General features: G+C 42.1%; 2 protein-coding genes and 2 non-coding genes across 4 annotated transcripts in view; all 4 read left to right on the top strand.

Annotated features, from left to right (window-relative positions):
• The first annotated feature begins 204 nt into the window (after positions 1 to 204).
• On the top strand, positions 205 to 3416 carry LOC134461795 (uncharacterized). The gene is made up of 5 exons (XM_063214642.1): positions 205 to 260; positions 2103 to 2426; positions 2555 to 2587; positions 2843 to 2962; positions 3221 to 3416. Exons 1-5 carry the CDS (start codon positions 206 to 208, stop codon positions 3298 to 3300), a joined length of 612 nt encoding a protein of 203 aa, XP_063070712.1. The 5' UTR covers position 205; the 3' UTR covers positions 3301 to 3416.
• A 2096-nt stretch (positions 3417 to 5512) lies between these two features.
• The window catches only part of zgc:113337 (uncharacterized protein LOC503741 homolog), a 32014-nt gene continuing 23035 nt past the window's right edge, over positions 5513 to 14491 (top strand). Inside the window, exons 1-4 of the mRNA XM_063214640.1 lie at positions 5513 to 5598; positions 7146 to 7230; positions 7684 to 7759; positions 10805 to 11128. Coding sequence (XP_063070710.1) covers positions 7690 to 7759; positions 10805 to 11128 — 394 coding nt within the window. The 5' untranslated portion in view covers positions 5513 to 5598; positions 7146 to 7230; positions 7684 to 7689. The remainder of the gene's footprint in view (positions 5599 to 7145; positions 7231 to 7683; positions 7760 to 10804; positions 11129 to 14491) is intronic.
• trnaa-ugc (transfer RNA alanine (anticodon UGC)) lies at positions 8832 to 8903 on the top strand. The gene has a single exon. It is a non-coding gene; the product is annotated as a tRNA-Ala (tRNA).
• On the top strand, positions 9081 to 9152 carry trnaa-ugc (transfer RNA alanine (anticodon UGC)). The gene has a single exon. It is a non-coding gene; the product is annotated as a tRNA-Ala (tRNA).

The raw sequence follows: 14491 nt of genomic DNA, 5'->3' as shown, positions 1-14491 counted from the left end.
AAGCGTAAGAGACAGAGACCTAATTTTACAAACCGCAGTAGTACAAAAGGCTACTGTAGAACCATCCACAGCGCACAGAGGTGACTGTGAGCAAAAACGGTGGTAAGGTAACGCCTAGAAAATGTCCACCTTGCTGTGACTCTGACTCGACACATCACAGAGCAGACTGACTGCTTCACTGTGTCTCTGTTCCTTTGTGTTGAGGATGGGATGGCGTCCTGTTCGCACGCTACTGACTCTGCAGGTGCTTCTCATGCCTGGTGAGTCTCTCTGTTTAACCTCTTTGCACAGAGCCTCTGTTATTACCTTACTGTCACCAAAAGTGTTATGACCAAGTCTTAATCTGTGATTTAACCTCTTTCCACAGAGCCTGTTTTAATTATACTGTCACCAAAATTGTAATGACCAACTCTTAATCTGTGATTTAACCTCTTTCCACAGAGCCTCTGTTAGTACCTTACTGTCACAAAAGTGTTATGACCAAGTTTTAATCTGTGATTTAACCTCTTTGCACAGAGCCTCTGCTATAACCTTGTTGTCGCCAAAAGTGTAATGACCAAGTGTTAATATTTGTTTAACCTCTTTGCGCAGAGCCTACCCTATAACCTATAACCTATATCCTTGTTGTCACCAAAGGTGTAATGACCAAGTAATAATCTGTGACTTAGACACACACGCACACACACACACACACACACACACACACACACACACACACCTCAAAGAGATGAAAATACGATTATACTGTGAATAACCTGGATTGAACGTAAAGCTTTGCATGGGTGTGAGTCATATTTATGGTAACTTTCAGGGGCATTTCAGGCAGACGATATGTGGTTCACGTTTGGTGACAAACAAATGGAGGAAAGAGCAGGTGTTAAGATGGGCTCATTTAAAAAAAAAGAATAGGTGACTTCAAAAGAGAACTGTAGACTACAAACTACAAAGTAGTCACACTTTGGCAGTGTGGGAGACAGTTTTACCACCCACACAAATGACGGAAATTGGTTCAAAACAACACTTTACATGGCCTGAACATAATCATATGTTTCATATCTTCCAGCATGTTCACAAATCATCATATAAAACATAACATACCATATAGGTGACTTCAAAAGAGATCTTTGTAATGTAGTCACACTTTGGCAGCGTGCGTGGGAGTTTTACCACCCACACCAATGAAGGAAATAGGTTCAAAACAACACCTTACATGACCTGAACATAATCACAGCTGTAGATTCATATCTTCCAGCATCTTCACTAATCATCATATAAAACATATAACATACCATATAGGTGACTTCAAAAGAGATCTTTGTAGTGTAGTCACACTTTGGCAGTGTGGCTGGGAGTTTTACCACCGACACCAATGAAGGAAATAGGTTCAAAACAACACCTTACATGACCTGAACATAATCACAGCTGTAGATTCATATCTTCCAGCATGTTCATGAATCATCATATAAAACATATAACATGCCATATAGATCGAGTGAAATTTCACCAGTGCGTCTACTTGTTTTAGTTGGAAATATCTCATTTTCAGATCATCTGAATGGGGCCCCATGTAAACAAAAAACACATCCTCCTCTATATGAAAACATGAATAAATCATGCCCTTTCAAAGCTGCAGTTGAGTTGCACACAAACACAAAGACCCTACAGCAGTTTAACTTTTACAGAGCAATGTTTAGTCACTGCCTATATGGTTCTGTTTTTGTCCGAAATGAATGCAGTCATATACTGTAAGCTCTCATTGCCTGCTAAATCTGAATCTGCATATGCCACTACCCACCACTGCCTCTGATTGTACCCGAGGTGATAGAGACACGTCACATTCGACTATGCATGCCACAAATGCCACGTCCGCCATACAGTATAGAGCAGGGGTGGTTGTGCATTTCAAATAACCATGCATGTCACTTGGGTGCAATGTAACACAGCACTTCCTTCCTTTCTATGACAAGTGCTAGTACATTAACCTGGTTCTCACGCGATGGTGAGCGGAAAACCATGAAGGGTCTGCTTGAGAGCCAGGCTACTACATACAAGTGCTGGATTTTTTTGTTACTATTTCTAATCAAATGTACTGTCCATTACAGCGTTGCTTCTCACTTCAGATGTGATCACAGCCTTCCAGGGGACCACAGTCATGCTCCCATCATGTGAAAGCAACAAGGAATTCACTGATGTTCAATGGAATTTTCAGCAGAGAAGTAAAAACAAACTACTGGCCATGCGTCGATATGGACAAAACTGGAGAAAGTTTGGACAAGACAGATCATTTAGTGTTACAGACAATGGGACCCTCGTATTTCAGGCTGAAGATCACCTGGATGCTGCAGAATTCATCTGTCAGATTGTGTTCTCGGACGGTACCATTCAACAACGCCTGTTTCAACTGCACATTCAGCATCATAACATCAGTTGAGTTTGTTGTCATTGGGTCTTAATCCAATTTTACATATGTTTTGCCTCAGCTGTGTCCATATTTAGTTTATAGAATTATTTACTTCACAGAAAATAATTCTGCATTTTGTGCTGTTCCATAAAGGCTCAGTGACACCTTCGGGGAATCTTACGGCTGGTAAGTAGCCTACTCACTCCAACAACTACACAATGTAAACATAGGCTGTGTATAGTTCACAAAGTGAGAGAGGCAGATGCACCAGGCTAGTAGAACATATTTCTGACTTTGTTCTTTGCTGTTCTCGTGACGATTCTCCAGTAGCCCAATTGACTTTGACTTTGTAGGACAACCAAAAATGACGAGCCCATGTCCAAGTCTACTCTGCTTTAAGCATTGGTAATGAACTCATGCTGTGATATTATTTCCCCTCAGATATGACTGCGGAGGACAAGAGTGACTCATTCCTGGTCATTGTCATTGCATGTCCAGTGGTGGCCGTCGTGCTTATCATTGGGGTGCTGGCTGTTGTTACATACAGATGCAGAAACACTGGTGGGCCTACTTTCTATTTGTTAAATTCAGCGCTTAGGCCGACAGTATATATTATTATTTATCTGTATACTTTCCAATCAGGAACATGAAACTGAATGTTAAGCTATATGTTGAGGCCTACATGTACATAGTAGTTTTACCAGATAGTAGTTTGTATATATAAAAATGAACTTAACCCTTCATTTATTTGGGATCAATGCAGTATCTCTACTCTGGTCTACTGCACTCTACTAAACACAGCTCTGTGTGTTCTCATAGGGGATGATGCAGTCTATGCTAATATAGGTCAAGGGCAGCAACATCAGTTAAAACCCTTGCCAAGACAATCTCACGCCTAAACTGAACGTCTGGCAGTGGATCCACAACCACAAGGACACTTCATCTCATCTGCTCATCGAGGGGCTGCTGACAGCTTCTGCACAGGGCAAAGCACAGAGCAAAGTTTTCTGAAAGGGTCGCCCCAACCAATACATACAATGTAATGAAAACCCAATCCCCCCCCCTCTCCCCATGCCCGGGGCAACTGACCCCTTTGTTTCCTGATGTTAGCTTCCATGGGCCTAGCAAGAACATTTTTGGCCCTGTCCTCAGCCAGCTCAAATGGACCCCCTTTATATGATGTTGCATGCAGAAATAGAAAGCTGATTCCATGTAGACCCCACATACCTGGGGCCCTGGTGGATCAGTACCACTTTCACCCTCTTTTTCAACACCTTTTTGCACATCCAGAAAGTATTGTTCTTGCCACAGTGGTTTTGCACCACTATTGCCATGGACACACCACAACACCCATACTTTGTTGGGTTATCTTTACATTGCTTACGTTGCCTCGGCCTCTCCTCACAATCGAGTTCAGTCTATGTCAATGATTTCTTTTTGTTGTTGTTGTTGTATGAACACAAACGATTCTGGAACATAGATGAACACTAACTGTCACCAGGTCTGCTCACCAGGTCTGTCCACCAACTGAACTGAGTCATTTCTTGGCCTTGTCTAAAAACGCAGGGGTAGCCAGGCCTTTGCAGCGAGTGCTTCAAATCTGTGGACTAATTGGCAAATGCAGGCCACTGTATGCCATCTAATTATTTTGTCCGTATATCATCCAATACAGTGTGAGAATGTGAATGTCTTTTTTGTCTATCATTGTATGTTGTATTTATGGTCTTTGTTGTCATAACATTGTTGATAAAACACTGGTGCTGAATATCTCCCTGTCATAGGCCTGTACCTTCTGTAAATATCTCACAGTGTTGTTTGTTGTTAAATGTCTGCACTGTACTGAGTTGCTTTCAATCTCATTGTGAACATGTATAGTTTACATTTGTGAGTAAGAGGCATTCTATTCTCCTCTTATAGAAACTGTGTGCACTTATGCCAATTATTAATATAATACATTATGACTGATTATTTTTTTTATCTTCACAGATGTTATGTGTAATGGTATCAAATTGTTTTGTTAAAGTGTTTTTGGTAACACTTTACTTAAAGCCAACATTATAAGCGCATTTATAACAAATTATAACATACATTATAATTACTTACAACGTATTATGACTACACTCATAATGCTTCATGATGCTTTATATTAACAGTTATGAATAACTATGAATCTAGCTTATAATGCTTTATAAATTCAAGGGTGTAATGAGTGCTCATGACTGGCTATAAACTTCAGGCTGCCTGATGGGTACATTATGTACATAGCACATTATGAGTACCTATACCCCTCTATGCACAGACCTGGATGATAAACTGTCATAAGGGCTCATACAATGCTATAATGTTTCAAGTGAGATCATAAGTCGTCAATGTGTGTTCTAAGTAAAGTGAAGTTCATATGGATGCATCTATAATTCACTGTATAATGCACATCTATAATGCATCATGGTGTACTGTAAGCCCCATCAGGCAGCCTGTAGTTTATATCCAGTCATGAGCACTCATAATACCCTTGGATTTATAAAGTATTATTAGCTACATTCATGGTTATGCACTACTGTTAACATAAAGCATCATGAAACATCATCAGTGTAGTCGTAATGCTTTGTAAGTAATTATAATGTGCATTATAATTTGTTATAAATGTGCTCATAATGCGCTATAGATATGGGCTTCATAGAAAGTGTTACCGGATTTTTTTTCCAAATCATTGTGCCATGCGTCCTGCTATTACACTGTAATAAAGATGAGATTGAATATGACTAAGCCAAGTTTATAATTGGACAGGATGGATCAAATCGAACTATGCCTTCAGGCTAGAATTGTAAGTGGAAATACAATAGCCTTTGATATTTGATGTGTTTGCATAGAATCATTTATCCATATGGCTAGTTGTCCTTGAGCAGTTGTGCAAAGCAGCATAGGATTTCCAGGCTAGGTCTACTTAATCAGTGTGCTCTTGTGGCTTTGTGTCACCCATCTATGTAGAATAGTGACTTTGTTTTGGTTGTCCACTAGGAGGGCCATTTGCGCGCTAGTTAAAGGTACACATTGCCGCGCTTCATCCAGCTGTTGTCCGACCGTGCCCACCACAGCAAAGCGGGGTGGTCCAATCAGCTCGGTTCGGTTCTCCGCCCTGCGCCCTGAGCCTTCATTTGCTGTCTACCCGTTGGAGAGAGTGGGTGCGCAAGCGGAAGGTAAGTCATTCAGTGTTGGACAAGAGCGTTTTGATATATTTTTTAACACCTTGTGTCATCCTCTCAATTTCCTGTTATAACAAATAGCCTAAAGCCCTAAACAATAAAATATCATTTTGCAGTTTCGATGCAGTAATGCTATAGCTAACTTGGATGTTTTAGATGCAGTTTTTGAAGTTTATGGTTGCTATATTTTAATAGTTTCACCATTATTGGTGGTGCGTAAATCTCGGACCAATGTTTTCTGCGGGGGGTAGCGCTACCGCATAGAAACGGTCGCCTTGAAGTACATTTAAACTGATGAAGTAGGCCTATTAGTTTTCAACGCTTTAGACGGCCTACCTGTTGGTTTCATGAAGTTGAAGCCAGTTGATAATCTATTGGATTTTTTCTTTTTTAAATAGGCCTGCTGTAGGCAATGGTTTGGTGAACGCTTGTAAAACGTTATACGGTAGATGATGAGGCATTAAGGTCATGCTTGTAAAATATTGATGTGCGTAATGCAACACTATGCTTCTTGTGCGTCCCACACCACGTAGACTGTGAATATGGGCAGGTTGTATCACTCAGTCAATGATGGAAGCGTCTGTTGACGTGATTCATGATGACACTGTCTGATGATGACACCATGGTGACACTTCTCTCTTGTGTGTAGCTGCCTCCCTCCCACTGTCACTGTGCTTATTGGACACAGTGGCGGTTTTAGACCAAAATGACCACGGGGCCCGAGTTTATTTTTAAGGGAGCACATATAGTGGCACAAGGGCCTATACACATATTAGTAATAGCTTTTCATTTGTTTTCATTACAAACTTAAATTGAAATCCTTGGTTGTTCGATACAGGGGGCTTAAGTAGAGCCCAGGAGTAGGCCTATCATTGAAGATCCCTCACATCCTGGCTCCCATCTCTTCACACTATTGCCCTCTGGCAGACGCTACAAGACATTACCAGCCAGAACCAATAGGATGAACATCTTCTTCCCCAAAGCAGTTACAACAATGAACTCTCAGTTACTGCACAATTCTCATCTATAAAGGAGCTGTGCACCTTCTAGGGAAGCTCAAGCTCACAGTGAAATAACAGTCTGTTTAATTACATAGTGCAGAAAGATTAACAACCAAATAAACAAGCAAACAAACAAATACATTAACATGTTGGCCTCTACGTGCAAAAGTAGAGTATTTGTAATTTGTCTATAGCTGACTGTGGAGAGACGTTGGGTAAAGCCGACAGGCCGAGCCCAGGGAGACAGGGGCCCAACTTTGGGTTTTCATTACATTGTATGTATTGGATGGGGGGCCCTTTCAGATGACTTTGTCCCGGGCCTGGCAAAAGCTGTCAGCGGCCCTGTATACATGTACACTCGGAGAAGGTGGAGCCCTGTGTGGAGGTGTAGCTTAAGGCAGACAGCTGTGTCGACCGTACACTCTTGGGGAAGGGAATCGCTCCGGGTCAGATGAATTGAGCTCACTGGGTGACTCTGCTAAGACTGTGTTAAAGTGAAGACATTCAAGTCTAACATGTGGTCCTCCACCACCACCACAGGGAAGAGGGGCGCCATGAGATGAGACTGGAGCGATATTGATGACGCTGGGGAGCTGCCTTTGCTACAGGAGAGTCATACAGGGTTGTGAGTATATCTACAGTGATTATATTCATCATAAAAGAAAAAGTATAATCTTTTCCCTTGGAAAGTATCTCACTCCCCCCTACACAACTATTTTCTACTGTGCTTTGGAATGATGTGTGATACAGGTCAAGGTCGCCGGAACGAGTTTGAAGGTGGTGCATTTTTTATCTTCATTCTTCATTTCTTAATGAGTTACAATGGCACTGCTGCTGCACTCCACCCATTTGACTGTTGAGAAAGTTGAGAAAGCCTCATTTAGGGAGCCCGAAAGTGGGGATGCAAATACACTACTGCATCCCTCTTTCCGGCACCTATGATATAGTTTATAGGATTGTTGGAAAAAATAACTCTAATATAACTCTACTCTAATCTCTACTGCACTCTACTCTTCTACATACTACTTTTTTCTCTACTGTGTGTTTTGTAATGGTGTGTGGTGGTGTGTGTCTACAGGGGAAGATGCTGAAGGTGGGCTTGGTGAGATGTTTGCAGCTGTGTGTCTCTGTGGCACTGGTGTCCAGGCTTGAAGGTGAGTCAAAGAAACTCTAAAAATCAGCTATTACAGTCAGTCAAACGACCGCAGTGTGGCAACATCCACATGTTCGTTTTGGGTAGGGTGCGCACATCCAAAGTCACTTGTTGCAGGTGCTAGACGAAAGTGTAAGGCAGTTGAAGAAGGTAGGTCTGCACACTTCTGAATAAGCTCCAAAAAACAAAGTTTATTAAATTAAAACAGCAACGTTTCGATCACCCTGGATCTTCGACGGACATAAGCATATTCTCACCAGTGGAACGCTGTCATAGGCCATAGGTTTACACAAGACATAGTTCAGAAGGAACTCAGTTTAATTCTGAATAAACAGTAATTCCGCTCTGAAAACATCATGTAAACACTTCACAATTCAGAATGAAATGAAAGTGCAATGTAAACTCGACAGAACTATTTCATTCTGAATGATTAATTCGGATTTAAAAACATAATGTAAACATGGCTAGTGTCATTGGAAAAGCTTAACTACCACAGTGCTACACTACTATGGCATTGCACAGTGCCTTTAGTAATAGGCTACAAGACGACTTGGTCATTGCCATTCTGGTAACAGCAAATTTATAACATGGGCACTGTCTTAACAGGATAACATAGAATGCCTTGTAGTCTACTGTCATTGCAAAGACGTACACTGAGGATTGAAGCAGAGTGGTCTCCTATTGATGTATGCACACAATTTATCTAGGGAATATCAATATTATGCTATTATTGCAGCATAAACAGAATACAATATTTTTGCAAATATTGTAACCCCTTAATGCACGCGTAGCTCCAGTGGCACGCTGTAATAGCCATTGAAAAGCTAAGTACCATAGTACTACAATGCTTTGACATAACACAGGTTGGTCATTGCCATTCTGGTAACAGCAAATGTATAACACCGTGTGTTGACGGGCTAAATGTGTTCCGTTCTGAAAAGCAACTGGTTTTAATCTCAAAGGCACACCCAAAGACAGGGCATCAATCTTCAACATGTGTATCTGACTGCCTGTTGCACAAGTGACACACTTCCCTCGTGTCGAGAAACTCTTTTATTTCCCCAGTAGATGGAGGGGATGTAGCTCAGTGGTAGAGCGCATGCTTTGCATGTATGAGGCCCTGGGTTCAATCCCCGGCATCTCCATGGCACCTTTTGAGAACTGAGGGCCAAAAGTGAGATGCCGCACAAGAAAATCTGTCGAGAGATGGGACAATATCCGAAGCTCATACCCTTTGAGAAAAATCACCCAATTTCCTCTACACAGCCCCCCACACTGATGCCTCACAGGATTCTACAACGTTCTAGAGCTATCTTCCTTTAGGGGATGTAGCTCAGAGGTAGAGCGCATGCTTTGCATGTATGAGATCCTGGGTTCAATCCTCAGCATCTTCAGGTTCAGTTTGAATCTGTTTTCCACATTGTAATGGATCTATCTGGATGAAGGGAGTTTGATTATGTAAAGTAGGGAGGAGTGGGACATCTCTCAGCACCTATATCAGCACTCAGTTCTTAACTTTCAGCTTCAACTCTTTTCTCACAATCTCATGTGGGGCGTGTAGACTACAAAAACACCACTTCTGCCAAACTTTAATGGCTTCTCTAGTCTACACAGCCAAGGAGAGAAGGAAACAGACAAGTGCGTGGCTTGCCGTCACATTTGCAATGTTGCTCAACACTTACCAAAAAGCTTATTTTGCTCAGGGCTACAGATGTCAATATCTCCTTTTTTAAAAGATTTTTTTTNGTCTTTTACCACTTTATTTGACAGGACAGTTTGAGAGGTGGACAGGAGACGAATGGAGAGAGAGACGGGGAGGGGTCGGCAAATGATCCGGGCGGGGAATCGAACCCAGGTCGGCTGCATGGCAGACGAGTGAGTGCCCTACCGGTTGGCCACGGCAATGCCTAGGTGTCAATATCTCTATTGTAACACTGATATCATATCGGACTTAATTTGAGTCAGTGTGTTGCATTGCTGTGATCCTGATCCTCTACTAAATGACAGCAGTGGTGACCGTGGCCTAGTGGTTAAGGAGATGGACCTTAGGTCAGAGGATTGCAGGTTCCCTTCCTCTCTTCAACTCCCTTTAACACTGCATGGCTGAAGTGCCCTTGAGCAAGGCACCTAACCCCACACTGCTCCAGGGACTGTAACCAATACCCTGTACTTAAAAAATAACTGTAAGTCGCTTTGGATGAAAGTGTAATGTAATGAATATTTTAACTGCTGTTCCAGTAAAAGTGGAGGAGACAGGCTGTAGGCCTAGCTCTTCTGCTAAACCCAAGTTAGACACTGCTGCATGGCTGTGCATGCTGATGCACTGTATTGTAAAAATTGTTTTAATATTACCTAGGTTGATTTGGGCCTAGTTTTAATGCAAAGATGAGGCCGTGGTGGTGGACAAGACTTCAAAAAGGTAATCACATAAGTCACAGTTAAATCTGGTCATTGATTGTGCTGTAATTTGGCCTAATGGATAGGGAAGTGGTCTTAAAATCAAAGGTTTGCCGGTTTGAATCCCGCCCTTATATCTCCCTACTTCTACATCATTGTCAGAAGTGCCCTTGAACAAGGCACCTAACCCCACATGGCTCCAGAGACCGCAATACCCTGTAACAAAATGTAAGTCTCTTTGGATAAGAGCATCAGCTACGTGTAATGCAGTGGTGGGGAATCTATGTCTCAAGGAGTATTTGCTGCCCTTGAAGCCATTTTATCCGGCACCCGACATAATTTTTATGTTATGCAGCTTCACATGAAATATGACATATCTTGTAAAGGAATCTTAGAAATTCCATTTGCCACACAATTAAGCTATATTCAGGGTATCTAGAGAAGGTGGGGTCTGTTGTAAAGGTGACTGCCTTCAATAGAGGCCTAAAGTGCAGGGGGAAGTCCTGGTTTGTGTTCATTCTTTTACGTCCCTTGGAGCAATTTGAAGTGGCCCTTAGAATGAAAAAGGTTCCCCACTCCTGGTGTTATGCAATGTAATGTCATGTAATGTAATGTAATGTAATGGGAGTGTGGTTGTTGTCGTTGGCAGGTAGGGTGTCGGCCCCGGCGAAGGTGGAGGCGGTGGTGGGCAAGACCTTCACCCTGACCTGCACGCTGGTGAAGAAGGGCTCGGGGGACTCCATCTCACAGATCCGCTGGATCGACCCGCAGAACCAGACGCTGATCGCCTACCAGCCGGGCCAGCCGGACAGCGTCAGCGGCCAGCAGCACGTGGAGCTGGTCCCGTCGCCCGGCGACACCAGCCACATCGGCATCAAGCGCGTTAGCTACCGTGACGAGGGATGCTTCACGTGCATCTTTGACGTTTACCCGTCGGGTTCGAGGGAGGGTACCACCTGTCTGACGGTCACAGGTGAGTGTGGGCTCGTCAGCTGCTGTGGCGTGTTCATATGTGCATTTCTGTTACGTCAGTTACTGCGATGAGGGAGGCTACATGTCTATCTTTGACGTTTACTCGTCAGGTTCAAGAGAGGGTACCGTTTGTCTGACGGTCACACACATGTGAGTGACGACTCATCAGCTGCTGTGTTGTGTGTGTGTTGGGATGGTAGTGAATGTCATGTTGTTGAAAAACTGTGTTTAATTGCGAAGTGGTGGGACAACTTGAACTTCAAATCCAACTTGAACTTCAACTGAATAGACCTCTGTGAACGTGGTTCAGGAGGGTACTGTACTGTCTCTCTATAGGTGACTAGCCTGGGAATCCCCATGCGGGCTGTCATGTATACTCTTTCTAATTAGACTGACAGGCATGTCTCTGCTTGGCTTCTCAAAGTAGTATAGAAGTATAGAAACATGTAGTGCAAAATAGCAACAGAAACATTGTTGCTGTTGGATGTGTTATTTCCCCCTGCCTGAGTAGGGCTGGGCGACATATGAACTACCGGTAATTTGTATCACGATGACGATATATATCACAATATACCACAATTGTGCATGCTTTCAGTTATTCTCTTTATTTTCTCCCTATTTTGTCGTTTTGCAAAACCACATTTCTTTTGAACAAATCTTTGTATTCTTATTTTTACAGTTATATGAACTTAGAGTGTGTATGGTGTCAACAAGAATTGTAATTAAATTATATTAAATTGTATAAAATTAAATTATGATATAAACGATAGAGAAGGGCACGACGGACACTTTTCTAAAATCGATATACAGTAAATTGTCATATTGCCCTGCTCTAGTCTGACGGTTATGGGTGAGAAGGGGACACTGGCTGTCTCCTGTTGTTACAAAACTGTGAAATGTTGAAGCATAGGCCTATGCAAATTTCTCTTATCATAGATTGTGCATAGTGTGTCTATTTGGAGGATAGAGGATGGGGCCAGAGGAACGTTGATGCATAGTAGACGGTAGTTTTCTGCATAGTATGCCTGTGTTGAGGCCCCGTCTTGGTGTAACACACATTGGTTGTGTTAATGCTTAGAAGTTAGCCTAACTTGCAAGCAGATTTGTGTCACTTGCTACAGGTATGTGATTTTTCTGTTAACTGTTAACTGTGTTATTTTAAGCATGCTTTTAAAAATCTCTGTCATCCAAGCCATATTGGTGTTTGGGATGCTTTGGGAAAGGGAAAATATTAACATTTCCGCCAAGGGATATGCTAGGCTTAAGGCTCTTTTAATGGAATGCACTCTATAAGTCAATATCAACAGGTAGCCTACAATGGGCCAAGTTCTCTGTAATCACAGGTGGGGAATGTTTCAGACAGGGACTTGTAAATCTGTTATGAAACACCTCATAAGACATCGATATGAGAGAACACACTGTGCTCTTGGTGCTGTGTCGAAATTGATTCCAGGATTTATTTTGATTAATCGAAATTCTTGCTTTTGACAACACACACAGGAAATACACTTAAAGTACCATTAAAAAGTGTTCTATCACCAGTGAAAAATCCAAAAGATTCTCAAGTACAGAATTTCGAGATACCCTTCCGAAAGTGTGTAATGATCACATATTAGTTCCACCCTAGTGATGATGATGGTTTAATGCAGGAGTGTTAGTTCTCTCAGTGAGTTTCTGCTGGCTTAGACAGTAATTTTATGTCCCCCTAGTCATAGCGTGTGTGTGTGTGTGTGTGTGTGTGTGTGTGTGTGTGTGTGTGTGTGTGTGTGTGTGTGTGTGTGTGTGTGTGTGTGTGTGTGTGTGTGTGTGTGTGTGTGTGTGTGTGTGTGTGTGTGTGTGTGTGTGTGTGTGTGTGTGTGACAGCGATGTGTTTCAGTTCAGTTCAGTTCAACTTTATTGGTACCCGAAGGTAAACTGGGTTTGCAGTATAAAAGAGAAGATGGCTGTCCTTACATCAGAACCACAAGACACATGACACATAAACATGGAGTCTAAAAAACACATGTAGGCTTCACAAGGAAATAAATAAAAATGTTTGACATTTGACTGAAAAATACACATACAACATATACACGGTGGAGGGGGGGTGGGGCACCATGGCAGAAGTGACACCACACTCCTGGTGCAGCTAAAGTGCAAAGAGCATTTTTACAAATACATTTTTTATTTTATTTTACATCTTGTTTAGCAAAGTAATTGCAGCTGGGACAAAACTGCTTTTGAACCTATTGGTTCTGCAACCAGGAACTACCAGCCTCCGTCCAGAGGGGAGGTACTGGAACTCACTATGCAAAGGGTGTCGGCTATCATCTAGGATAGCCATTGCTATCCGCTGTAGTTGCTTTGCATACAGGGAAGAAGAAGGGTGCAGCTGTGGTTCACCAATCAGTTTACTTGACCACTTAACAATTTGGTATAGGCGGTTCTTGTGTGTAAGGGGGACATTGCCAAACCATGAAGCTAAAGAAAAAGACAAAATTGATTCAATAAAGGAACGATAAAACAAAATCATCATGGACTTATCAACATTAAACTGGCAAAGCTTCCTCAAGCAGTGTAAACGCTGTTGACCTTTTTTGCATACAGCTTCACAATTGTCCTGGAAATTTAATTTGGAGTCAATGATGGTCCCTAAGTATTTGTAGGATTTAACTTGTTCCACTAGTTGACCTTTCATATTAGTGGCCACATACCTTGATTTTTTTCCCAAAATCAAGGTGCATATCCTTAGTTTTGGATATATTCAGTTTAAGGTGTGATTCGTCACACCACTGGACAAAGTCTTCAATTATCGGTCCATGACCTCTTTCCTCTTTCTGTAACAAACTTACGATAACAGAGTCATCGGCATATTTGATGATGGTTCTATTGGCATATTTACTCTGACACATGTTTGTATACAGGATAAACAGGAGGGGTGAGAGTGCGCACCCTTGTGGCGAGCCTGTGGAGGAGGAAAGCTGACTGGACATAACTCCATTCACCCTAACTTTCTGTGTTCGATTAATTAAAAAGTCTAAAATCCAACCAACAAGATTAAAACTTAAAGAAAACTGTGTAAGACGGTTTACTAAAATGTGTGGCTGACTGGTATTAAAAGCTGATGAAAAGTCAATAAATACTACTTGTGCGTGTGACCCACTCACTTCAAGATGCTTCAGGAGCTGATGAGATAGGGTGATGGTGGCATCTTCTACTCCTCTGTTTGGCCTGTAGGCAAACTGCATGGGGTCTAAATCATTTTCGACATTCCTTAAAATGTGCGACCTTATCAATTTTTCAAAGTTTTTCATTAAAATTGAGGTTAGGGCGATGGGTCTAAAATCATTCAAAGTATTTGGTCTACCACATTTGGGGACAGGGA

The sequence above is a fragment of the Engraulis encrasicolus genome, chromosome 13 (genome assembly GCF_034702125.1).
Source record: "Engraulis encrasicolus isolate BLACKSEA-1 chromosome 13, IST_EnEncr_1.0, whole genome shotgun sequence".
In the NCBI taxonomy this organism is placed as follows: domain Eukaryota; kingdom Metazoa; phylum Chordata; class Actinopteri; order Clupeiformes; family Engraulidae; genus Engraulis; species Engraulis encrasicolus.
This window is presented reverse-complemented; position numbering and strand designations above follow the sequence as displayed.